This window comes from Prenolepis imparis, unplaced genomic scaffold, assembly GCF_030444845.1.
Source record: "Prenolepis imparis isolate NDT839.2.m4 unplaced genomic scaffold, iyPreImpa1.0 SCAF_6, whole genome shotgun sequence".
Lineage (NCBI taxonomy): Eukaryota > Metazoa > Arthropoda > Insecta > Hymenoptera > Formicidae > Prenolepis > Prenolepis imparis.
In genome coordinates this window covers 5,344,793-5,369,609 of record NW_028141164.1, presented here as the reverse complement: position 1 = coordinate 5,369,609, position 24,817 = coordinate 5,344,793, and the positions used below count along the sequence as shown (strand labels likewise).

Genomic DNA, 24,817 nt, shown 5'->3' with positions numbered 1-24,817 from the left:
ATCTAAGAGCACGCGGTAAATGACTACAGAGTTTATACGACGATCGATATCATATTCGAAAATGATTATTGAGCTATAAAATAAATAAAAGAAGAAAATAGCTGTGTAAATTCTTTCAACTCTATTTAAAATTTTCCTTGCAGAAAGCACAAAGAAGAGATATAACATTACGAATAAATCTGCTTATATAATCAGCCAAAAGTCACGCAAAGCGGTCACGCAACAGCCACCAACATAATAAGATACACAATATATAGTAATAATATGCAAAACAAAGAGCTTTGCGGTGCACAGAGATATACTACAATGCGACGATAGTTCAAAGTCAAGGCCTCGGCTATCGTTAGATGAAAGAGTATCACCGCGCGAGTATGAAGCCGAGGGACCCCCGGCCCCCTCTCTCTAGCCCCCGGATACTCCTAAGCACCTCTGGTTCCTCTTTGGCGAGGTAGGCAGCGTGTCACAGCCAGCTGACTACTGCCGACCACCCCCGCTCTTCCACCGCCGCCACTGAAATATCGCCCGAACAATGGCGCGCCATCCCCTAACCGAAGCGAAAGAGAGACAGAGAGGAACAGATATGTGCAGAGAGGGACGAAAACGGTGGGCGACTGCCCAAACTCTCTCTCGAAGAGTTCGACCCTGGCAAAAATAAACGAAAATATCTTCGCCATCGGAAAACTTAAGCCAGCCACGTTACGGAGATGTGATATTTTTTTTTTTTACGTATAATTTTGCGCATATTTTTCTGTTACATTCAATGAACATATTACATAATAAAACAGAATTTTGACAATTTTATTACGATAAAATTATAATAACTTTATATTCTGTTAATAAATCTTCTAGTGGGAAAACGATAAAAATTTTAATGTTAAAAATTGTCGATGTATATTTCTGGATATTTAAGAGCACTAAGATATTCATCAACATGAAGCATGAGAATATAAGCGTTGATGATATAATCGTTACCTAATCGATCGCGAATCGTGGGAAGGGGAAGAGTACGCTTCTCGTGGCAACGAGAGGGATCGCAAACGAGGTGAGCATATTGTTATCGAGGTGGTTGCCGAGTCACCCCAGATGACAAAACACTTTTCGTCGCGCTGTCGTCAGGGCTTTCAGGATTTTAATGCAGTTTTTGATTATGAATCTCTGAAGGAGGGAGGAGCACTCTCTCGCAACACATTGTGAAACGGACCTGTGGCTGGGAAAGCTTGAACGCGTTTCGATGTACGGAAGGGTGAGAACGAACAGGACTGCTTCATCATCGCCATTCGCGTACTTTAACTTTGCGCGCGATATCATTAAATTGGTTATTTCGAAACTATACAAATATACAATATATTTTTACTCTTACAAAGATAAAATTTTCTTCTCATTCTTTCTCTGTTTCCTAATAAAACATTCGATTTCTTCTTCATCGTCGTTTTCTCTTCGAAATGAAAAGCCATTAACAACTGGCAAAGTGAATCGAACGCGAATGGCGAACGAATTGAATGAGCGCTTTGGAAATCGGCGGTGAGTTTCAAACGGCATTTCGAAGAGCGACGCGCGAGAATTATTGACAAATCGCTGACGTTCCGGGCTTACCTCGGTATCGCCGTTACTTTTTACGAGGAAAGGGGGAACCAACGACATATGACACGTTTCTGCGAGAAAAAGACATAAAACGCAGCGCCGGGCTTGGGGCGCGTGTGTCTCCCACATGACCTCCCGTGCCGTGACTAAATTTAGTGCACTTCGAGCGCATACATGAATAATGTGCTTGTATTTGCTTATACGCGCGATACACACAGCATATATCGACTCGACCTCGCATGGGCGTTTCGGATGAGAGACGTTTTAAGGATGATAGTAAGAGGCTCCGGACTTGACTTACGCTCGTCATAAAACTTTTTCTACAATTTCTTCCGTGAAAAAATAAAAATTTTTGCTTCCTAATATCCAGATAACATATTTGTATCTCGCCGACAATAATTTTGCAATATCTTTCTCTTTTATTTTAAAAATGCTTCTTCCGCTACAATCCTTTTTTAATTGAGTCTCATTAACCTATTGAGCCTCTCTGGCGCAAAAAAATAATTTTCTTGCAAGAAAGATATGTACCCTCGATAGTTATCTAGAGAATTTTTCCGGGGTGACACGGCGAGAGAGGCAAAAAGCGCGCGTGAGAAGGGCCTCCCTCATCGTTTCGCGAATACGTGAACGGAGTAACGATGATTACTGTCGCGCTAGCAGCATTTACTCTCCGACGGCATTCGCAATTATCGGGGAGCTTCCATTAGTTAACTGCAGTCGATACGCAGTGCACCGGGGTCCTCGCATCAAAACATCATTACTGCCCGGACACGGGAGCGCGAGAGCCGCCGCCGCCGCCGCCGCCGTACTACTTGCAGTAGTATTGGTAATCAATTTCGCCGACGTACTATATACTGACGAGAGAGAGCCGGCGCGCTAATGCAAGGCCTCGGCGTTCGCGTCGCATTACGGGAAATCGAAAAGGTAGTCCCGTAATGATTACGCGTTAGAAAACGTATCGCGAGGGGGGATGGCCAGGTGAGCGTTGCCCATAAAAGGTCCGTTTTAATTAGAAATCGAACGAGTGCGCGCGAGAGGTGAAGTATAATTTCCGTCGACGAGGGTGGAAGGAGGGAGAGAGATTGAAATATATGAGACGCTTTAAGAGAATAGCGTTGCATTATTACTAATCGTTACGTTATCGAAATTTATTGTTATTACTGCGAGATTCGTTGCTTTACACGTGTATCTAATGAGAATTTCAATCAGTATATCGAGTGGAGTAATCACGGTGTAATTATTTTTATCGGATCGGACCGCGCTACGTGAGACCTACAGCGTTAGGTTATTTGCGTAATTATCCCTTCCTGCACCGGGAACGCAGTTAATGAGGATCTGACCTCGCAATCCAATCGGTAATCAATTTTTGCCTGTGTAGCGTATTACCATGGACTAGTCCCACTAATGCGAATCGCCGTTGCATAAGAGAAAACAGCCGTCATAGGCATTCCACAAAATGTACGCTTATTAGGAATCGGTTGTATAGATAAAATATCACTGACCACGTACCGTTTCGTGTTCTGCATCTGGAATCTGGTATGCATAAGTAACACGACAATTTTATTTATACAAAAAATCTCACGACGAGTTAATACATTACAAATTTTTTTGCTCTCAAAAATTTATTTATTTTTTCTTGTGATTAACAAGTCTTATGTTACTTTTAATTCGATCTGTTTCACATTATCTGACGCGTCTAACCGAGCATAAAAAGCCAATCAACGTCCTGTTCTGGGACATTACCCGTCTCCTTTGGCGATAGAGTTATAAAATTTTACGGGGCATTGACCTTTCTCTCTCCGAACCTTCGTACGTCCACTTTTGTTTTTTTCAAAACAATTTTGTTGCACCGGCAGAAAAAACTCGCCGCGCGATCGCGCGAGCGGATATAAATCTGAACGTTCTCAAGCTTGGCATCGCGCCGGTGTATTTACGATCGATAAAATCATTTTATCCGAATATAATGGGCCGCCGGTCGATTCACGCTCCCGGCGAGTTCCTCCTTTTTTCGCTCGCCTTCCATTCCGTTCGCTCTCGCGCGATCGGCCGATCGTGATCGCGATTTTATTATAATGCATTCGCGTCTCACCAGCGCGCGACCGGATCTCCTCGGAAGCGCGAGCGCCCGCGAACAAACGAATCGAATCCCCCACGCAATACATAATTCCCGTTCGACAAATTCAATGAGCATTGTAGACCGTGAGCACCCTTCCACCGTGTAATCGAGTTTCCTGCAGATGTAGCCGGCAAAATCGCGAAACGTGCTCGCCCTCGCAACTCTGGAATTCGAGGGTTGCTCCGTCAGCCATCCGAACTGAAAATTTGCATCCGATCGTTACATCGGATAACGTAGATTAAATAAATATACAGAATTTTCGTCTGCGTTCTCCTTTAAGACAATAATCTATAAATGTCAAACGACTGTGAGATTATTAACTTGAATTTTATTCTAATAGAAGAATCGTATATGCATGAATGTTTTTTAATATTCTATCCAATTTAATTTATCATTTTTTTTTAGTTTGACACAAAAAGGAGGTTGAAGTTTCCAAACATTGAGAGAGATGGAGGAACAGATGCAGAGAGAGAAAAAGAGAGAGAGAGAGAGCGGCGGACGAGAGATCTGCATCGCAGCGCGGGCAAACTACCGCCGAATTCCCGGTGGCCGCAGGGGTGTAGCGATATAAACGGCGCGGACCGGCGATCGCGCGTATCGGATACGCGTAGACAGGTTATGTGTGTCAACAAAGCGATTTAACACGCGACGTGTCACTGATAGCTCCCGCCGCCGCAGCGGCCGCATGGCTGCCTGCGTCGCATCGACGTGCTCGGCTGGACGTATGCGCCTCGGCTACGTTTAATCTATGGCTCTACTGCAACGCTTTTTCGAAAAATTCCTACCCCTCTGCGCACCCATTCCTCCCCCTCGACCCCTGTCTAACCCGCCACTCTTTAGCCACCCCGCGCGCTGCCTCCTTCCCTCCGCAAACCCCTTTCTGCCTCTCTCTCTCTTTCGTCCCCTCGGAATTTATATAATTGTTTTGCCGGGGTCGCCACTAAATCGTGTCGCGGGGCGCGATAGCGCCGGCGCGTCGTTTCGCGTTGATGTTGATGGCCGCGCACCGGTGATCTCGCCAATAAAAAGATCGAGGAATAACGAACGTTCGGTATCAGCGTATCTATCGCGATCCGAGCGTCACGCCGTTCCCTCTCTTCGTCCGACCACACGCGCGTGGAATCCCTTCGATTTTTGCACGCGAAATCCTGCTTTATAGTGATTGTTTTACCGGTGCGAACGTAACGCGCGTTCAACGGTCGTTAGATTTGCGCGTACCAAGTAATTTTGACAAATTCGAAGCGAAAAAGAGCGATGGTGCGTGTATTTTTTTCATTTTTTTTTCGAGAAAAATCCGTTCTCCGCTTCGCATCGAACCAACCTTACGGATAAATCAGCACGTCGATTACGTATCATCGATTAATCTCGACGTGACTTAATGGTCGGCGTCTTAAGGGACGCTGTAATGGGGCAGATATTGGGGCCACGTTGCAGTCGTTTCATATACTACAGCCTATCACGTGCGAAACAGAACTGCTCGCTTCGTCAAGTTATTGGGTCCACAGCTGTCGCAACCCTCGCCGGTTGTGGGGTAGCGAAGTACTCGAGTCGATTGGCACCGGCCACCTCGTCGTCGGGGTCAGACTCATCTCGTCGTCGTCGTCGTCGTCGTCGTCGCGCCGAGGGTTAATACCACCCGATTGTGCGCGTCGTACCTTAACACCCTCGCCCCGTCTCTCTATACTTTCCTTCATGCGTTACGTCCCCTTGGTTATTGCCCCACACAACCCGATTTTCACCCCATCCCTCCAAGTAGCACCCGCGCAATGCCGGAGAGGCGTCAGCTTGTAACAGTCTCTTAAACTCCGGCTACGGAGCCACTATATGTACCAACTGCTGACGCTGTTATAAACTGCCGGTCGCACTTTCCATCTCTCCTTCTCCTTCCGCAATCGTACGCGACACCCGGGTGGATGGCGGAAATAGCGATGTCTCGTTTTCTCCATGTTAACGTAGGCTGATGTAGATATTATTCCGCGCGTTTCTCTATACATTTATTCTACATTTAAATTGGCAATAGCCTCTTTCCTTGAAAAGTTCTGTGTTGGAATAATCTTTTTCTTCTATTTTATTATTTTTAATCAATTCTTTGCACTTTTGAGAATTATTTGCAGTGCGGAGTTTTAAAACATTCAAATCTATTCTATTTTTAAAAAAAAACCTATATGCGTTTTAAAGAATCGTATACGAAATTTTTACTAAATCGACGAGTCATTATATTCACCCTCGCAGTCTGTGTTTTAAATATGTATTAAACTATTCATCAGATAGCTGCTCCTCGTTTACGGAGAGGCCCGAGGCTCAACGTGAAGCCTTGTAAGGCACCATCGCACTTACCACGTCATTCCTGACACAAATGCGGTCGTTGTTTAGGCGGGTAATAGTACAGTCGTTTCGTTACTCATACCGGAGCAATCCCTCTGGCCGATCTCGGTAATCTCTGCGTGAGCAGTTTATCCGGGCCACTCCCGGCGCGTTTATAAGAGCGTTTTATTTAGATTTCACGAAAACGCAGAGCGAGTCGGCGGTAGGCGTACCGCCTCGCCTCGCCGCGGAGAAGATAAGGGGTCGTTTAGATTGACCGCTCGTCCTCGGGATGGCCCTAAAGCGTCCCGTTTACCATCTCTCGGTCGTGAAATCTTTTTCCTACATCTCTCTCCGCCATCAGCGACACCACCGACGTACGAGAGAGCGGACACACATCCTCCGACGGAGGTGCTGTCGCGTTTCTCATTTCAAGTTACGACTTCCTCCCCTCTCACAATCTCCGCCTCTACTCCGGTCGTTACCGTTACCGTTACGACGTTCACCTTACAAGCACGCGTGCCCTCCGATTCGCGATCGCGACGAGGGAGCCACGGCACGGAGTTTTCGACTCGGAAGATTTAAGGGTCAGTGCGCGATATAGAGAAGGAATAAAATACACGCCCGCGTGTTTGGCTCTCGACGGAGGAGGCTTTCGACGTTAGAGGGAAGGAAAGAGAGACGAATCGAAATTTTTATCCGCGCGCGAAATAGAATCCGCTCGCGCGCGCTTTATACGGGCTTATATACGCCGCAGGAGAAATTCACGGGGTTCTCTCTCGCGGACAGTTTTTTATATCCCTATCCCGGTTTTTCTCTCTTTCTCTTTCCCTTTTTTTCCCCCGCGCGGCGGGGGCCCGACTATGTGCGCGGAATTTGAATCCTCTTGTAATAAAATCCGGGCTTTATGCGACGGCCTACATGGTATCCCGCGTACGGCTCGCGCACATTTACCCACAAAAAAGTGAAACGGTAGGTTACGTGTATATAGAGAAAGGGGGGTTGGAGAGAGAAGAGGAAGGGATACCTGTCCCCGCGCGCTTGTCCGGGATATAAGCGTCGCCCGATGGCCCGACACGGGCCACCGCATCTCGCCCGGCAGATGTAAATAATACCACGAAATCGCTACCAGATGACCCTTTTTTCTTCCTTTTACGCTTTTTCGTCCAATCGCACCCCCTTGGTTCTTCGTCCTGTTTTCTGCACAGATTGTAGGACGTCGAGTGCATCAACGAGTGCAGTCTTGTAAACGTAAGAAAAACGATGCAATAATTACGAATAATTCTCATTTTTACTTTCGATAAAAATAATGCCAATAGATGACACATTATTTTGTAATTAGAGGATAATTAAAACCGATGGTGTATTCTATTTTTTTTATTATAATTATGTGATTCACATCGCAATTATGAATCTATATCGTCTTTACTCTTTTCGCATCTCGATGTATTTTTTAAATAAGATTTGTACAAGATATAATAAAGATTATAGAGAATATATATGTTATAAATCAAGAATTTCCGGTTCAGCATGCTACAAAAACGGACGTGCGCAGGCGAGACATCAGTTCTTTATGACTTGATGGCGAATACTTGCTCACTTTTGGTCGCGGCACGTCTGTCACGCTTGTACGAGGCTGTTTATAAGACGAAGAGACAGAACAAGAAGAAGATAAAGAGAAGGAAGGTAGGATACGAACGACGGAGATCAGGAGAATCCTGCAAGTTCTCTGGTAATTTGTAATTCGCAGGTGGGAAGCGAAGAGATGCAAGATACCAGAAAGATTTAGTGGAGAGAAGCACGAGTGGACATGGCCGTCGCTTGTCCGTGGTTTTTGCGAGCGATGTACCGATGTCATGCGTGACTTTAACGAGAGGAAATTTAGAACCGCGTGATGTGCAATTCTTTGCGCCATCCGACTTTGTCCGCATGGCCGTTTAATAAAGACGTAGAATTGGCTCATGTTTTTTCTCCTTATCTTACGAAATGGTCAAGTGTACGGAATCGAATTTCCTTTTAATTAATAGTCGAATATAATCCTCTCGCTGAAAATATACAACATACTGTGCAAGTAAAACCGTCGCGTTGTTAACGAAGGCATTTAGATATTACGAACGTGTATATACGATATTATAATTTTATTAAAATTTTTTTAACGTATCATACTGGTGGATCAATGAATAACCCTTTCGATGTCCAAAAATCGCGCCCGGCCTCGGATAGCGTAATCTCTCATTAACTGGCACGAATTCACGTCGCGCGTGATGTAGGACAGGCACTGCAACGCAGCATCCAGGATGGCGTATAATTACCCGGAATGGGCGGGGGCGCAAACGTTGATAGCGAAGTCGAAGTAAATCGGATTACTCGGATATCATCTGCGTAATGTATGTATGCAGGCATGTATACACGACGGCTGTATATACAGGGTAGGGCGCGGCAGGGAAAGGGAGGAAGGGTGGCGGCAGCAACAGCAGCGTCGGCGGTAGGGTGCGCTTCTCCGCTCGAGGGAAATAAGGGTGGCACGACCCAGGGAGATAAAGGGTGCACCGAGCGAGCGGAGGGCGCCCCGGCTACGACATGTTTTTCTAGACAATTTGTTCGGCAACATTAATCACCGGGAACGCATCGCGGGGAACGGTAGAAAGGGAACCGTCGTCGGAAAGTGTCGCCGACTATCGCGATCTCCGCTATTCTTTGCAAGCGTTTTGGGTTTCGGCGCATATCGCCCGTATACGAGAGAGAAAGAAAGAATAAGAAATGGGTAAAATTTCGCGTATATAATCGAAATAACTAAATAAAAAAAAAAAAAAAAAAAATGTCGCGAATCGATCGGAGCGTCCCAATTATATTCTCGCGCACGTGGAGAACGTAATTAGTGATTCGTAGAGAATGGCTCGCGAAAATTACGCTCCTTATCGAGCGTACGCTCGTAACTTCAGATTAATCCGCATTTATATTTTAAGCTGCCGTGCACCGGCCACGTACTCGAAGCAGCTGCAGCGACGTCGCCTCTCTACCTCCTTTACCGCCACGGAAACTACGGACGCAACACACAATACCGTGAGATGATTATCTGGAAAACTAATTTCGCCGACGCGCGTGTTGCTGCCCGCCGCCCTCTGTACATTGCCCTTCGGCCCCCTTTGCTGCATCGCAGCTTAGATCTACGTGGCACAGCTGAAGCTGGCGGACAGCGAGAGACGAGAGCGAGGGCATTGTTGCAATCAAAGCCGAGGAAGAGATGATTAGTCGTTGCCAGCGGTCCGTTCCTTTCTCGCCCTTTTCACCCTATCTAGAAAATTACTAATTCAAGTCAATTTAGACGTCCAAAACATTTAGCGCTTTTGCAATACACTCTCTCTGATTATTTTGTACTCATCATTATTTCTTTATCAATAATATTCCTCCTTTCTCCAAGGTTAATCAATTTGAAATAATATTAATTGTTCTAATATAGAGTAATAATATCATTAATATTTCTTTTATTTTTTATAAAAAAAAGATTCTTGATTTTATATAGAATGCTCTTCGAGAAAAGTAATCTATTTTGGAAAATGTACGAGCAATTTACTTATCGCCACTGAGAATGTATTCCGCATGACCGCTTGCTTTCCGCCGCCGGTATCCCTCCGCTGACATAACGCACGGTAATTTCCTATAAGTCCAGAACGAGCATGCGTGAGGGCAGAAATTTCGACGTGCACGGCACTCGTACGCGACGCGCGTGCACGCACGTTCGGCACGAGGCTATTTGTAATTTTCATTATCTCGGCGTAAAGGGGAACATTTAGGTGTCGCGGCACGTAGGGAGTTAATAGGGAAACCGGTCCTTTGGGGGTGGGAGCGCAGGCCGTTCGTTTTTGGGGGGGTTGATGCGCACTGTCTTTCTCTCTCACGGTCTGCGAATAATTGTCATATGCAGCGGAGACAGTAACATCTCTGTACGTAGCTCTCTCTTCTAATGCTTTTCGTTTAAAAAAGTTAAAAGCAATTAATATCAAACATATATATAAATTATAATTATTAATGATAATGAAATATCATGGAGAAACATATAGTTGTTAGAAGAAAATTCATATTGTTTCGAGAATTTGCTATTATGCTACAACGAACGAGAAGCATCTGCTAAGAATTCGTAGTTGAAATCCGCGACGGTGGTTGTTCGAGATAGCTCTGCGTGATCCTCGATGGCCGGCCATTCTCGTTTGTTGATTCCGAGCACAACGCCAGACGTCGTTCTCGGACGCAACAACAATTTCCCAAAATCTGACGAAATTGGCCCCCAAGGCCAGGGGAATGGGGAAACATGGGACGGCCGCGTAACGGCGTTTATTGGCTACTTTAAGGCCGTTTCTATGCGCGACACATTGTCGCTAAATTACGCGCGATTCGCCCTCCGTCGCCTCTCCCTGTGCACCCTTCAACCCCCATTGCTCCAAGATTTCTCCGTTGCTTCTCTCTCTCTCTCTCTCTATCTCTTTCCTTCTGCATGCAGCATTCCATATTCTCCATACGCTTGCGGGTTTAGTCGTCGATGTAGCCATTTGTGTGCGACAAAAGCTGCTGCATGAGATACGGCGAAACGGACCTCGGCCAATATGCGGGCAAAAGCCTTTCAGATTCGGGAAAGGACGATTGCGTCGTTGTCCGGCAGAAATTCCGCGATAAAGGAGAGAAGGAAGGAAATGAGAGGACAATAATACGATAATTAGGAAAACCACGAAAGATATCACGCGTATAATGCTATGAATTGTAATAATGTGAGCAAAATTATACGCATATGACGGAAATAAAAATTATTAGTATAAATAATTTTTTAACACTTTAATCGTTAAATAACACAATTGTGCTACATTCTTCAAACAGAATATTTAAGGCGTTTTTTAAACATTAATAAATATATTTAGGAATTAGTAGTTTACCCCTAATATGTTTTCCAGAATTCCTTAATTTTTTACACGATTAGCAAATCACAAATAAATTCGTAGTGTTCTAATCATTCTTTATCGATCCGATCATGCAGAAATCAGTTCGCCCAGAAATTATTATCTTAATAATTGAAAATGCGTAGGGACAAAGAACCGCGACGCGCATTTGATCCGCCATCACGACGCAACTGCGCCATTCCGACACATTAGGAGCAGAGCATAAAGCAATTTTCTGTCCATCGTCCCTCTTTACCGTGCATCGCCGAGGACGCAGAATTACTCACACGTAACACGCACCGGACGGACACATATAGGCGAACACATAACGGCGGGGTGACTGTGAAAGGGTCGAACTCTCACTCATCCCTCCATTCCGCGCGGCCATGTTAAGCGCATGGCGAAGGGGTAATTCTCATTTGGGTGTAATCGCGCTCGCAAAACTCCATCACACTTTCCTAATAGAGCCCATGAGGGAACACACGAGGCGAATGGCTCTTCGCGCGCGTCCGTTATGTCGTACATCGACTTTGGCGTTATATTTCTGCACTACTCTGTGCATGCGCGGCGAGGTTTACTGGTGAAAATACGCGAATAAATGAGTTGCACAGAGTTAAGTAAATAAAATTATTCCGGTAAAAAAACGTGCACACTCCGTCTGCGCAGTAACCATTACTACAGACTTTCGAAATTTACGTATCGCGAAAAGGCAAATTTACGATATGATAATTTACTTCCGTAAAATATGAAACTTGGAGAAACGCGATTCGAAAATCGACAAGCGTTCCGCGCGTTGATAGAATCCACATTCGAACCGCGTTCGCTCTCGCGTGCTTACAACCGGAATTTACAACCGCGATCCGCGATATTCCTGAAACCTTTCTCGGATCAAATTTCGATGGAATTATCCCATAGCTATCGGGAGCCCTGGTCGTTTCCGTCTGGCGATTTCCTTTTGAAAAACCGAGAGCATTGGCGCAGCCACACGTGCCCGGCCCGCCGTTCGTGCGGATTTTACATATATCTTTCGTAAGAAGCTCGACTTTTTCGCGCACTAGTGTGGAAAGAAGGGGGCCAGGACGCAGGTGCGGCGAGAGTGCTGGGGCTCGAGATTATCGGCGAGGAACCAAACCGGAAACCGATATCCCAGGCACGGAGCCACCTCCATCACTTCGCGGGTTAACGTTGCCGCCGCCATTGCTCGTACGACGTTACAAACATCCGCGCGCAGTTTCCGGAACGCTGGCTTGCCCTCTCTGCCGCCCGTTACTCCTACGTTTCTCCGGTTCTACCGCGTTCGCCATCACGTAACTCCTTCTCCTTGCCGCCTATCCTATAACCGAATCCAGCACGAAACACACGTCCGTAGGGCAGAAGGGGTCTTCTACGTTCCAGGGCTGGGAGATAATCCCGGTTAATGATTGCCCCGGCAATTACACTGCTGAATGAGATAGCGGGAAGTCGTTACTCGAATTTCTCCGAGAGCGAGTCTGAGCGAGTCTGAGCGATCTGGGTATTCGCGACATCGGGGAGGGAGAAAGAAGGATCCGGGATATACATGTTTAGAAAGATATCGTTAAAAGCCGCGGGTGATGTATCCCCGCTACTGAATCTCAGGAAAATCGATGGAGGACTTTCGAAAAGATTCTGTTACAGCGATAGCGATATTCTGCTCGTCAAATAATAATTGTACAAATATGATCGTCATGTGGCTATAGGATATCAATATTTCAAAATTGAAAAGCAACCAACATCGTCCTGAATTTTCTATAATTGAACGTACGATATTGTAATTATTGCTGGAATAAAGTTGATTGTTCTACTTTCAAGATATTGATGTCTAGAATGTGTCTGGTATGTCGCGTATCAGCTTCGCAATAGAATTCTATTCTCGAGAAATGGAATCGCGTTCTACAACTTTCGAACAATAATGTCAATGTTCAACTCAACTGTAAATAATGTTTTTGCAATAATATTTTCAACAGAAGAATTGGCTAAGTCCTTGTTGAAATTATTATTCATAATCTTTTACATACATTTCTTTATCAGCTAGCGTCACGAGAAGATTAGCTCCAGCTCTGCGAGAGCAGACAGTTTACGCGCGTACAGTTTAAATCGCGCGAGTAAATAGGCGAGAGTTCGGCCGGCCATGGATGGCTTAGTTGCCGCGATGGCACACCTGTGGAGCAAATTTACGAAATGTTTACGACCGTCTGAAAGGGCGTTCAACCCCGGCCTTCACCATCCCCGAACGTTGCGCCCTTCTCGAGCGTACAATGCCGCGTCATTCGCTATTATTACGTCGTTGCTATCATCGTCTCGCGGAGGAGCAACGAGGTCCACCCTCTCTTCATCTACTTCTCTTCGTCCGTTCTTCGCTCGACTCGCCCACCCTTTATCCACGCTCAAATTCGCGTTTCACTTTTCTGTAATTTTCCCCAAACAGCCCCGGAGGGTTTCCGCTCTCTTATAACGAATATAATGTTGATAACAAAATATCGTCCGCTGAGATTATCGATCTTCTGGCGACGCGATGTGTCGTCCTTTATTTATGGAAATCTGCTCTCTCCCGGTGGAGATCGGTGAAAGATATCGGATGCGAAATTAATCGCCGTTCGTTACCTAACAAAGTACGCTCGCGCTTACAATTGGATTTTATTTATGGATTTTATTCAAAATGTGTATAGGTGTATCAATTACAAAAGACGTGCCCGGAAAGAGAACGCCGAGAGAGAAGACCGGCCATCTTCCTCCGGCTCCCGGGGCCGGCCCAGCCTCTCCTCTCTTTTCATCCTGAGTTATGAATGTGCCCAATTACATCTTAAAAGCTGTGCTCCATTAATTTTCACAGCTGCTGCCGCTTAATTGGGAGCCCGGCCCGATAATAAACCCCGGGGCTTGCACCCGGGGCCCACACTACTGCGTTTATGACCTGCGAGAGAGAGTTGCGCGGGATTCCGCCGTCTTCGCAGACGGTCGCATCGATCGGCCACCCGGTTTACCCTTGTCGCTGGCTGTCGTTCTCTTTTACAGCTCTGACCTTGATTCCGGTAGACGTCACTGGGGTAACCGCGAAACTTGCACGTCGTCGACGAACGTGCCGCTTTCGAACAATCGATAATAGACGCGGTACACGTAAATTCGCGAGCGAAACATTTTGGGAGAGGACATTTCATTCCTAATCGCATGCGAGGATCTCGTTACGGTCTTTTACGGCCGCCATTCGAAGGATGTCTCAACCTTTACGATCGCTAACATTGCGTTCGAACGCGGCACGTTCCCGGTACGCTTAATCGTTGAAAGTTTGTCGCGGCGAATCGCTTATCGAGGTGCATCGGCGAGAAGAGGGATCAAGTCCTTTTTAATTAGTAAATGTTCGTAGGAAGGGGATAAGAAGAGCGCGAACATCTCGGTATTTTCCGTTAAATCGATAATTAGGCGAAATGCATACTCGCGCGGAGGATTTAATTAGAAATGAGGCGTATCGAATTATTATCGGTAATTTGATGGCCTTAATCGTAAATGGAGAAGTTCGCGATATCTAAATGCATGATCGGCGATACTCGAAATATTTAATACGAATATTTAATCGCGTGTACTTAATACGAATATACTAGTTAATTTAAGACAACGAATGAATTCACGGTATCGGAACGTATTTTCACGCGTGAGCGAGAATGATTACGTTCGCATAAATTTCTCGATCGCGATAGTACATCCATTATAATGTCTCAGAAATTTTTGCAGCGTTGCTCCAAGGAGGTCCGACCGATCATAAAGCAAGGATAAATCTGACGTGGTCGCCGACGCAATGCCGACCATCAAACCGGTATTAAAAATAACTGATAGGGTCATGGCGAGCGATTTGCATATGCGCTCGTTACTCGGTTCGGATATTTCGCGCGAACCGGCTGTGTATCTCTGCGTATCGCGAAAAGAGAAGAAGAAAAAGAGAAAACCACGACAAGAGGGCTAGCAAACGCGAGCTTGAACCATAATCGCATACCTAATAATACCGGCAATATCTTTGTCGCGGTATGCAGAGGCCGTGGCAGTGCAGAAAAGAAGAGCTCTCCGAAGATGAGCCGTGGCGCAACTTTGTGCAGGAACGTGGAGAGGCTTCGCTTATCTTTCTCTCTTACTCTCTCTTTTCTCTCTCTCTTCTCTCTTGAACGTGCGTTGGCAGTACCCACCCACCGTCGCCGCGACTAAACTTCTTCGCCGGCCTGCAAAACGTCTCGCGGTAATATTACCCGAAGCAAACGACCAGGTAAGCCATAGCCGCGCCACCCAAGTGGACCTTGTTAGCGCGGATATCCTCGGAGATGCACCACCCAGAAACCGGAGGAGTGTATACCGAAGCGCGTAGGGTAACGAGAAGGGAAAGAAGCGCGGTGCGGGCAACCGCGGGCAAAGTGGGTGTGCGGGAGAGATAAATAGAGATTCCTTCTGTGGCTTCATTATCGAAATAAACAGTGGTATCATGTTTTAACGACTAGGTGGAACGAATCGGGTCTTGGAAATGAATATTTCCTGGTTGGTCACGCTCCTGACTCTCTTCAAATCCTCTCGCGATTTAATAAAACGATAATCTCGTTTTTTTTGCATTCGTTATTGATTGTCCATCGCGCATCGCGAATACATCGACTCCGACGATGACCGGTGATTTTGTTCCAAGGACGATATTCGTTTCGTAAAAAATCGCGGAAGAAGATTGAGAATTTCTAATCAAAATTCGTTTCACAATGCTTTCCAGCAGCCACTTCGTTCTGAGTGGCGGAGTCCTGCGAGATGGGACTTAGGTCGGTCGGTTTCATTCGACGGGGTTATAAGAGCGAGTGGTGGGTGATAACGCGGCGCCCGCTGGTGATGCATGGGGTTGTCGCACGTTGAGTCATGTGTCATTGGATCGGCTTCGAATCGAGAGAGTGCCGTATGCCGTTGGGGTAGGTATATATTCGGTGGCAAAGCTTTCTCCCCTATGAAATAAGAAAGGCAAAAGCGCGCGCCGCTGGTCGGGCATAGGAAAGAGAGAGAGTGAGAGGATACGATAAGGAGCACGAAAGGAGGAAAAGAAAAGCAACGGGGGAAGGGGGAATCGAGAAGGGGGTGGTGGGGCAATGGTCCGTGAACCACCGCCACGGCGTAATGACGCGGCTCTCCTTTCAAAGATTGCATCGCAGGAAAAGCTCCGTGCGGAGCTACATCTTCTCGCTCTCTCTCTCTCCCCCATCCCCTTTCCTTCGAACGAGCCCTCCCCCTTGTCCCGGAACACCCTCTCCCCGAGCGACCGCTTGGTTTCTTCTGCAGGAATCGATACGATGGCTCCAAGAATCCGGAGGATTTTACGTTAAAATACTGCAGAAAATAATGGCCCGATATATATACTTTCCTCCGGCGTTTCGTTCGCTCCCCCCTTCCCTTTTTCTTACATCGTCCTCCGTTTTTCGTCCCGACATCGTGCCTTTTCTCTCTGCCGTTTCTCTCCCCCTCATGCTTCTCACGCGTCCGTGCCTTCGGGTCCTCTCGACCGAATTACCATGCACCGAGAGTGCATCCCTCTAATTGCATCTCCACCTCGATCGGCTCCGACTGGCAAGAGGAAATTGGTAGGAAGGTAATTCATCCTGGTGGAAGATAGCAAGACGCGTACTAAACGCGAAGGATTCTCGAAACAGGTTGGCGAGCTAACTGCGGGAGGATTATTTCGGGGAATCGATTTGTGCGAATACGAAATCACGCAATTATATAGTTTCTAAGAAACAAAAAAATTTTTTTTTTCCAAGAGATTTTCCAAGTACAATAAAAATAAAAGACGATTATTTGTTTTGATTAAAATTAAAAGAAGGAAAATTCTCTCTGCAATGCTGAGTACTTCGAAGCGAATTACGATGTAAGGCGAGCAAGCACGGATCGCAAAAATATCGCTGAGGAGATAAGGAGCAACATCAGGCAGCCGAATGGAATAACGTAGCCAGGAAACTTTTAAAACGGTTTTGATTTGATTCTCCATCTCGGATTCGCAGCTGGTTCGCTGTATTTAAAGTTATAAGAACCAATTTAAAAATCCGGCTACCCGGGCTGTCGCCTCCGCCCTGTCGTGCGACGGGAAATTCGTCGCCCCGCTTCGCAATTCGGATAAAGAGAGACAAAAAGCATCCGAAGTTAAATCCGGGAATCTTAGTTAAAAGAAGCAATTATAGAGTGAGCTGACTATAAGCAAGGAGATCCGAGACGACCGATAAGGAAAAAGTGATGGCTTTCTTTCTTTACTCCGAAAAAAAAAAAAAAACGTTTCCGAATCTGCGATGCTCGCTTAAATCAGTTTCTTTTAACGCTTTTTTCTTTTTTTTATTTTATCGCATTCATTTTAACACAGTAATTTCTTTAATAAGCATAACATTTTTACTTTATTTTCTCTTGTTTAAAAAAAAAAAAATATTTAAGACTTGTAATCTTTTGTGCAAAATATGATTCATATTTTACTCGCGCAATTAGCGAGATATTGGATTATTCAAATAATAAAATCTTGGAATAACTGTCGCTCACGCAACTATCAAGTCATAACTACGATGGGTGACGAAGGGCGAAAGGTATCTCGTATTTATTCTCGGTCTTTGTGTCTTGGGCACGCAATAATAAGCACTTCTATTCTTAGCCGAGGCTGCCGTTAGCCATCTCAGGTACATGCGGTGGCTTCTGGTTTAGCCGTGAGATGTTTATTTGCGCTATCTATCAAGTCCGAGGTAACAGGACTGTCGTAGAGTATTTCTTGAAGGTAATTGCCTAGGAAATCGAAAGTGACGTCTTCGTGAAGCGCGTTTACGCGCAGGCAAAGCTAATTTCTACCATTTACCGCGCCCGCCTCGTCGTGAAAAATTACTGCACCGCAATTGCTTGCCGCGTTAATCTAAGCACTGTTCGTTAGACACGAAATTTATCGCATTGTTGAAGATATGAGAAATCCTTATAATACTAAAAAAGGATATCTAATATAGTAAACAATAATGCTATATTATTTGAAATACAATAGACGAACGTATATGATTTGAAATGGATTGGAATGATTGGAAATCTTTCACATACGAAATCCGTCGACTAATTTGCTTTCATTAAATATTAATGAAATCGAGTTATTGTTTAATAAATATCGAGGTGTCATTTTTCCTACCTACTAAAAAGATAGCTAATTTTACAAGCAAATGATCGATTACGCTCGTTTCTTTCGACGCTGAACTTATTCCGGAATTTCTCGCGTTAGCAAGTACATAGATCTTCGCAATCTCCAAATGCAAAAGAGAATCGGAATCGCGGATGAGGTTGGGACGAGATTCTCCTACTACTGCCAGTTTGCGAAAATGCGGAAAGACAACCAGCCGAAATTTACAACCCCATTGCGATGAATACTTGGACGCCCTCTTGCTTCATCCCTTTGTAAAATCCTTCCGTTCTAGGGTCTTATCGACGCCGGCCGAGTCGACGATTTTTCGTGTTTACCCGCGAGGAGATGAAGTGTCGGCAATACATCAGGAACGAAATGTCCGCGCGCCCCTCCTTCTCGCAGATCGCGTACGGACAACCCTTAGGTATGTATAAGTCGCATGCGCGCGTGTATATGTATATAGATTATACACGCAACGTTTCCATTCTCGACTGTATGGATAGACTCGATACGCAGCTTCCCGATACGCGCATCTCGTCCCGTTGCGGAATTGCAAGGGAGGATAAGGTGATCACGTGCGTGCACGCACGCGAGGAATCGATCACGGGCGACAGCACGCGGCGAATGCAAGAGTAATGATGTTGGCCCGCAAGGGATGACTAATAATACGTCGCTGGCTTTGTTCCTCTCGCTGCTGTCTAGTTATGTTCGAGATATCCGACCGAGTCATCAATTTATTGCAAAACATCGCCGACTTCCGGAAATCAATCTTAAATTATCAAGAAGAATTATCAAGATATCTGTCCGAGATGATATTTTTTCCAGCCCAACAAAACGAATCAACGACAAGGAAAATGAAAATGGTTCCCGAAACGAAAAGTGAACTTTGAAGGGGAGAAAAGTGCGAATAGTCGCGGCAAGCCGACACTTTAATCCGCGTATTTTTGGGAGTTTCGCATTCCGCTCTGTTTTGCAAGGCAGTTCGTCATCTTGCTGGATCCGCAGTCGGGCGTGGACCAGTCGAGGGACATTGGCGGAGGTCGAGGAAGGACGAGCCAGAACGTTGGAGGACGGGGTTGAGGAAGGTTCGATGGGAAGAGCAGGTTGCGGAGAGAGATGAGGTGAAGTGAGGTAGGAGAAAGGGGGTGGCAGCAGCGTGTTTGCAGATCCTCTATCGGGCGCTTCAGCCCCCGATCCGCCGTTTCCCCCTCGTTCACCAGCAGCTCCGCTGCCGCCGCCGCCTCCATCCGCCCTTGGAGCGCGCGCGGATGGTTTGGGGTAGAGCGGCAGGCGGCGCGAGGCAGATAAGAGAATTGCACTGTCAAGCCGGAATGATATATTTGACCAACATTTCCATATAACCCCGGCAGAGGCGCTCTCGCGTATCACGCCGCTCTCTTACTCTCCTATATTCTTCTCTTTCTCTCTTCTATTTCCTCCCTTTTCCTCTATCCTTCTTCCCCTCTTTCCTCGGCCCGCTCTGGCGGCGGCCAGCTCTTATTTTCTCTCTTCGGTTTCTCTCGTTTCCTCTATTTTCCGATTCTTTTCCACCCTTCCCACCCCCCTTATCTCTCCTTCTCGTGCATGATTCTGTTTTCCTTGCTTCTCCCAAAACCCGCTTCTATTTTCCTCACCCTTCTCTCTTTCGACCTCTCGTGTAACCGCTGCAAGCAAGAGACGCTGTGAAATTACATTTGGGGTCAGCGCGCTTATTGACAGTTTTATACGCCGACATTCTTATTGCAAATCCGCTCATTCCACCGTGAAGTAGCTGCAGCAGTGAATCGGTAAAGGGAAATCTTTTATCAACGCTACGTTGGACCAATGAAATTCTATTTTCGAAACAGAGATTTCATCGACAAAACAAAGTAATCTATATTAAAGGTAGAATTTCGAAAAATTTATATTAGTAAATATCAAATAAACTTATCTAAAAGAACAAAAATTGTTCGAATAAGATATCACAGATAATTAAAATGTTCTAAAAATATTTTTACTCGAAGAAATTTCTCACTTGTAACAAATGCAGATACATATATTTCGGAAGCATCCGCGGTTGGGAGAAGAAATAAATTCCGTATACGACGAACAAGAAAATCGAATTGCAGGGGGTTAAAAGAAAATTAAGTAATGGAAGCTAATCTTAGTAATCAGATTAATGACGGACCCGTGTGCAAATGGTGGAAACGACGGAAAATAATGGAGATAAAACTGCGACCGAAAAGAAATTCGAGAAACGAAAGGAGAAGAGAATCCAACGGACAAGAAGAAGAAGCGCAACGACGTCGTCTGGTTACTCTCCGCTCGTAGAAAGACCCATTCTCATCCCCTTCGTCTCTTTTTACGCGAAGATGTGTGGGGAGTACACGCTTCGTACCTTCGGAAACAACAGACTTACACAGCAGCAACGAATTATCGCGCCGCGGATAAGAGACAATACAATTTAGATAATTAAACAGATATCAGGCGGCTCCGTTATCTCATGCGCTAAATGTAAAATAGCTTCTGCATCAGGTCTCGCGCATTTCTTTGTCGTTTGCAATGACGTTCGTTTAAGCAAAACTTTTAGCTCCTCGGAAATTTTACAAAGCCGTTGTAAGTAAATATTGTGTATACGTCTTTATCGTATCTTTGAAGATGCAGCGTAATCAGTCAACCGAATTGTATCGTGCGACAAGAAACGATCTGGTGACAATCGGCATGCAAAATTAATCGATGGCAAGGTTGCCGAGTGTTTGGTCAGTCGCAATCAATCAATTCATCTGAACTCGTTTATCGAATGAATTAGATCGGAATCGGGAAGATAAGAAGAACTTGCTTATAGAAATCGGACGAGTCACTGTGACGAGGTATTTTGTCCCAAATACTTCTTCTCGCTAAGGATCTATCACTCATAGACAAATACGCACTAAATACATCAAGATCGCAGGTATATTATTACATTCCGAAAATACGCAACGAATAGTTAAAAAAGTTTTATATTGTAGTTAACAAACAATTTTACAGATTTATATGCTGGTTTTGAACGTCTGTCCTTTTATATTTCGATGTAAAAGACGAAAGAAATATCAAAAATATAAACAAATTTGGTTTTATCCCATTATAATTGTTCATTGACGTCAAAGTAATCCCTTTATTTTGTATAGGCGTAAAGGAGAAAAGAGGTCGAGTTTCCGTAGTACCGTATTATGCATGTATCGAGCGACAGCGGATCGCGGCAGCGATTTGTCAAAGCCGGCGTGGCGCCTGTCATTCGCCTCTTTACAGCGCGATCGTTAACGAAAAGAAGAAAAAGGATCGGAGCGATCGTTCTCCAAAAGGAAGACAAAGAGGATCTGGATGTACGGCGATATTATCTCCTCTATATACCGCGGCGTGCAAGCTTCCCGCGGCCCAGGTTCTGGGCCCCCCCGGCGAGCTCTGCGTGTGTTAATTTGAATCGAGAGAGATTACGCAGAGGCGCCCCGTAGGGCGCAGCCATTTTGTATCAAAATGTCGATAAAGGAAGTCAGTCTTCTCTCTCTCTCTCCCTCCTCTCTCAGTCCCTGACAACGACGGTATATACATTCCACGGATTACGATCCATCGCCTAATCGTCGGGTTTCGTGCCAGGATGGATGACATGATCCCCATGACTTCGTCGGGACCAGCGGTAACTTCTTTTACGCGCTTACATCCCGGTGGATGTAAAATTATTCGATATCATGAACAACGCGGGATCTCGGCCGAGGCTGATATCCGTGACAGACGTATGCTGCATCCGCGCGCGCCGACGATAATGCGATGATGATAATTGCGTAATCGCAATTTAGTTGTCTCGCTCACGGAGAGATAAAATTATATAATCGTATTTTATTCGTCTATCTTATTACCCCAATGACGTATAACTGAAACATCATTAGCGTAATTTATTCTCAGCACGAAAGTCACTCGCGAGAAGCTCGATGTCGAAGACGGGATAAGAGAGAACTGCGCTTAGGACACGCCAGCTCCTTCACCGGCCAAGGATGTTGCGTCGATTGTTATCGCGACGAGGGAATTAATCTACTCCGCGGCGCGATTCGGCGATGCGTTACGTCATGCGAGAGAGAGCGATTCCTAGATCGGATCTGCTACGATGAAAACCCGTCTCGGTGGAGAACGTGGAGGAGGTCGACAGGAATTTAGTCCAAAGTTATTGGAGTTCCTCGGTGGAACGCGTAGTCGCTCTAACGTACGGGAGGCATTCCACGGCAGCGGGGGCTTGGTGGTGTTGGCGGATACCTGCGGACGTTGAACCGTAACCCGAAGAGATTTATTCGAGCGAGCGGATAGGCAAGCGCGCCGAAAAGAAAAGAGCGCGAAGCCCGACGGGAATTTTTCCGATTCCCGCTGGCATGGCGTTTCGTGCCACGAAGAAGCGAGGTTCTCGTATCGAATCTTTGCGATCCTCGATCCTCGGTGCCCGCTCGATGCCGACGAGAGATTTCGCCGGGACAGAAAGAAACACATTCGCGAGAAGTACGCGCATTATATCATCGTCGACATCGTGTAATTCTACTCTCGACCGTATATACACCTCGATGCGCCCTTTTCCCTTCTTCTCGCACCCACTCGGCGACTCTCTCCGCACCCTATAAATACCTCTAAATCATCGTCGTTGTCTTGCTCGCGGTTTTCGAGATATCTGAACACGGTAAAGTCGCGTTTGTATCTTCGTATTTAACGAAATTGCAAGGAAATTTCCACGATCGCGAAATTCAAGAGAATTTGTTCGTGGACGTATATATACGCGATCGAATCGGCTCATAGCATTAATATTCGAGGATATACCCCACAGTTGTACTCGTGAAATAATAATTCTAGAGAGAGAATATTCTAGGAACATTCCAGTCGATATAAAATGATAAATAACTCTCGCTATATTTTCTCCATACAATCGGTCGAATAAGAATGATATAAGAAGGGGTGTGTGAAGTTGGCACCCCTATGTTAGCTATCATAGTTCTGTTAAAAATTCTGAGTTATTTAGAACCATATAAGAGTTCTTGATAATTTTTAGAAATAGTTCCGGTCATATATATATATATTACGATAACGAAAATCAGTTTCAAAAAATAGGGGTGCTAACTTCACATTTTTTTACACATCGAGTTCTAATAGTTTTGAGCAGAATTTTAAGGTTCTTTTAAATAGTTATATAGTTCCTGATTATTTTTTGAAAGAGCAATTTTTAGATAAAAAAAACGTAACTTCAATATCGAAGATATTTATAAAATATCAAGTTCTCGTGAAAAACGTTAGAGTTTGTGATTTTCTAAATGTTTCGTAAAAGTGTATTAATTTTAAAAAATCAATCTCTTCGAAATTATAATAGATAGAGCCATGCGGTTTTCACGTTTTTTCTTGTCTTATCGAGTACGATTCTGAACTCTAACGTCTTTCTCCAGACCTTGATATTTTAAAAATATTTTCGATATTGAAAGTATGTTTTTTTATCTCTACAAAAATTGCAAAACTCTTTCAAAAAATAATCAGGAACTATGTAACTATTAAACAATTTAAATTTACTCACTTCACGGTTGCTCCTTTGTTGCCCGATGCCTCCCCGGGCCTCCTTCTCGTACAAGTTTCGAAACACTTGCACTCGCGTTATTTTTTTTCGTTCGCGACGCGCGGCGACGCCCGAGTTTTAGCTATCACAATCTTCGACGCGTTTCGGTAAAACGCGAGACTTGCAAGAGCTTATTCGCGCGCGAATAAAACCGAAGCTCCATTTTCGCGTCGCCGCTTTTTCCAAGACCCACTTTTCGCAGGGGCTTATCGAACGAAGATGACCAAGAGAGCGACTTCGCCGCGACGCACTGAAGTCGCCCAAGGACGCAAGCGAGACGAACATTGAGCGAGATTCACGATCGACGAGATCAATCTCGCGCGTGCGACGCGATCGGATTTATACGACAATTAACCGCCAAAGACGCTAATTAATACACTCGTCCTTTCGCGGACCGGCAAAAAGCGCGCGACCGTTGATCATGAACGATGGAAAATACCACGAGAATGTAGCAGCACGTATCGAACGAAGATGGCGAATTCGCCGCGACGTACTGAAGTTGCCGAAACACGCAAGCGAGACGAATATTGAGCGAGATTCACGGCCGACGAGATCAATCTCACGCTATCGCGATTACGATATTGGTACGTGCGACGCGATCGGATTTATACGGTAATTAACCACCAAAGACGCTAATTAATACACTCGTCCTTTCGCGGACCGGCAATAAGCGCGCAACCATTGATCATGAACAACCGAAACAAGAGCACTGGAGGTGGAGCTAGAGTGGCACTGCCAGTTTCGGAACGCGCAGCGACACGTGCGCCACGTCGTAGTGGTGGGGGTATGTAGAGGTTGCGACGTGGGAGCTCGGCGAATCACATTGCGACTACATACCCCCACAACTACGACCTGATAGGGGCATGTAGTCGCGACGTGATTCGCTCAACCTCGCACGTACGTTGCGTCGCGACTGCTACAATGCCCCACTACTACGATTTGTCGCGACGTGTCGTTGGTCGTTGCGCGTTCCGAACCTGGCAGTGCCACTCTAGCTCCACCTCCAGTGCTCTTCTTCGGTTATTCGTGATCAATGGTCGCGCGCTTATTGCCGGTCCGCGAAAGGACGAGTGTATTAATTAGCTCTTTGGTGGTTAATTGTCGTATAGTACTCTGCGTTGATACCACTGCTT

General features: G+C 45.6%; 2 protein-coding genes across 8 annotated transcripts in view; one reads left to right on the top strand and one right to left on the bottom strand.

Annotated features, from left to right (window-relative positions):
- Hth (Meis homeobox homothorax) overlaps positions 1–24,817 on the bottom strand; it is a 380,805-nt gene that overhangs the window by 29,006 nt on the left and 326,982 nt on the right. The gene's annotated exons all lie outside the window — the stretch shown is intronic.
- Positions 1–24,817, top strand: part of LOC145937167 (uncharacterized) — a 155,156-nt gene that overhangs the window by 115,368 nt on the left and 14,971 nt on the right. Inside the window, exon 4 of one of the 2 annotated variants that reach the window (XM_083040077.1) lies at positions 4,103–4,187. The exons of the other annotated variant lie outside the window; for it this stretch is intronic. Within the exon in view, the coding sequence (XP_082896203.1) occupies positions 4,103–4,124 (22 nt within the window). The 3' untranslated portion in view covers positions 4,125–4,187. Of the gene's footprint in view, positions 1–4,102; positions 4,188–24,817 lie in introns of those variants that run through there. 2 annotated transcript variants of the gene reach the window in all.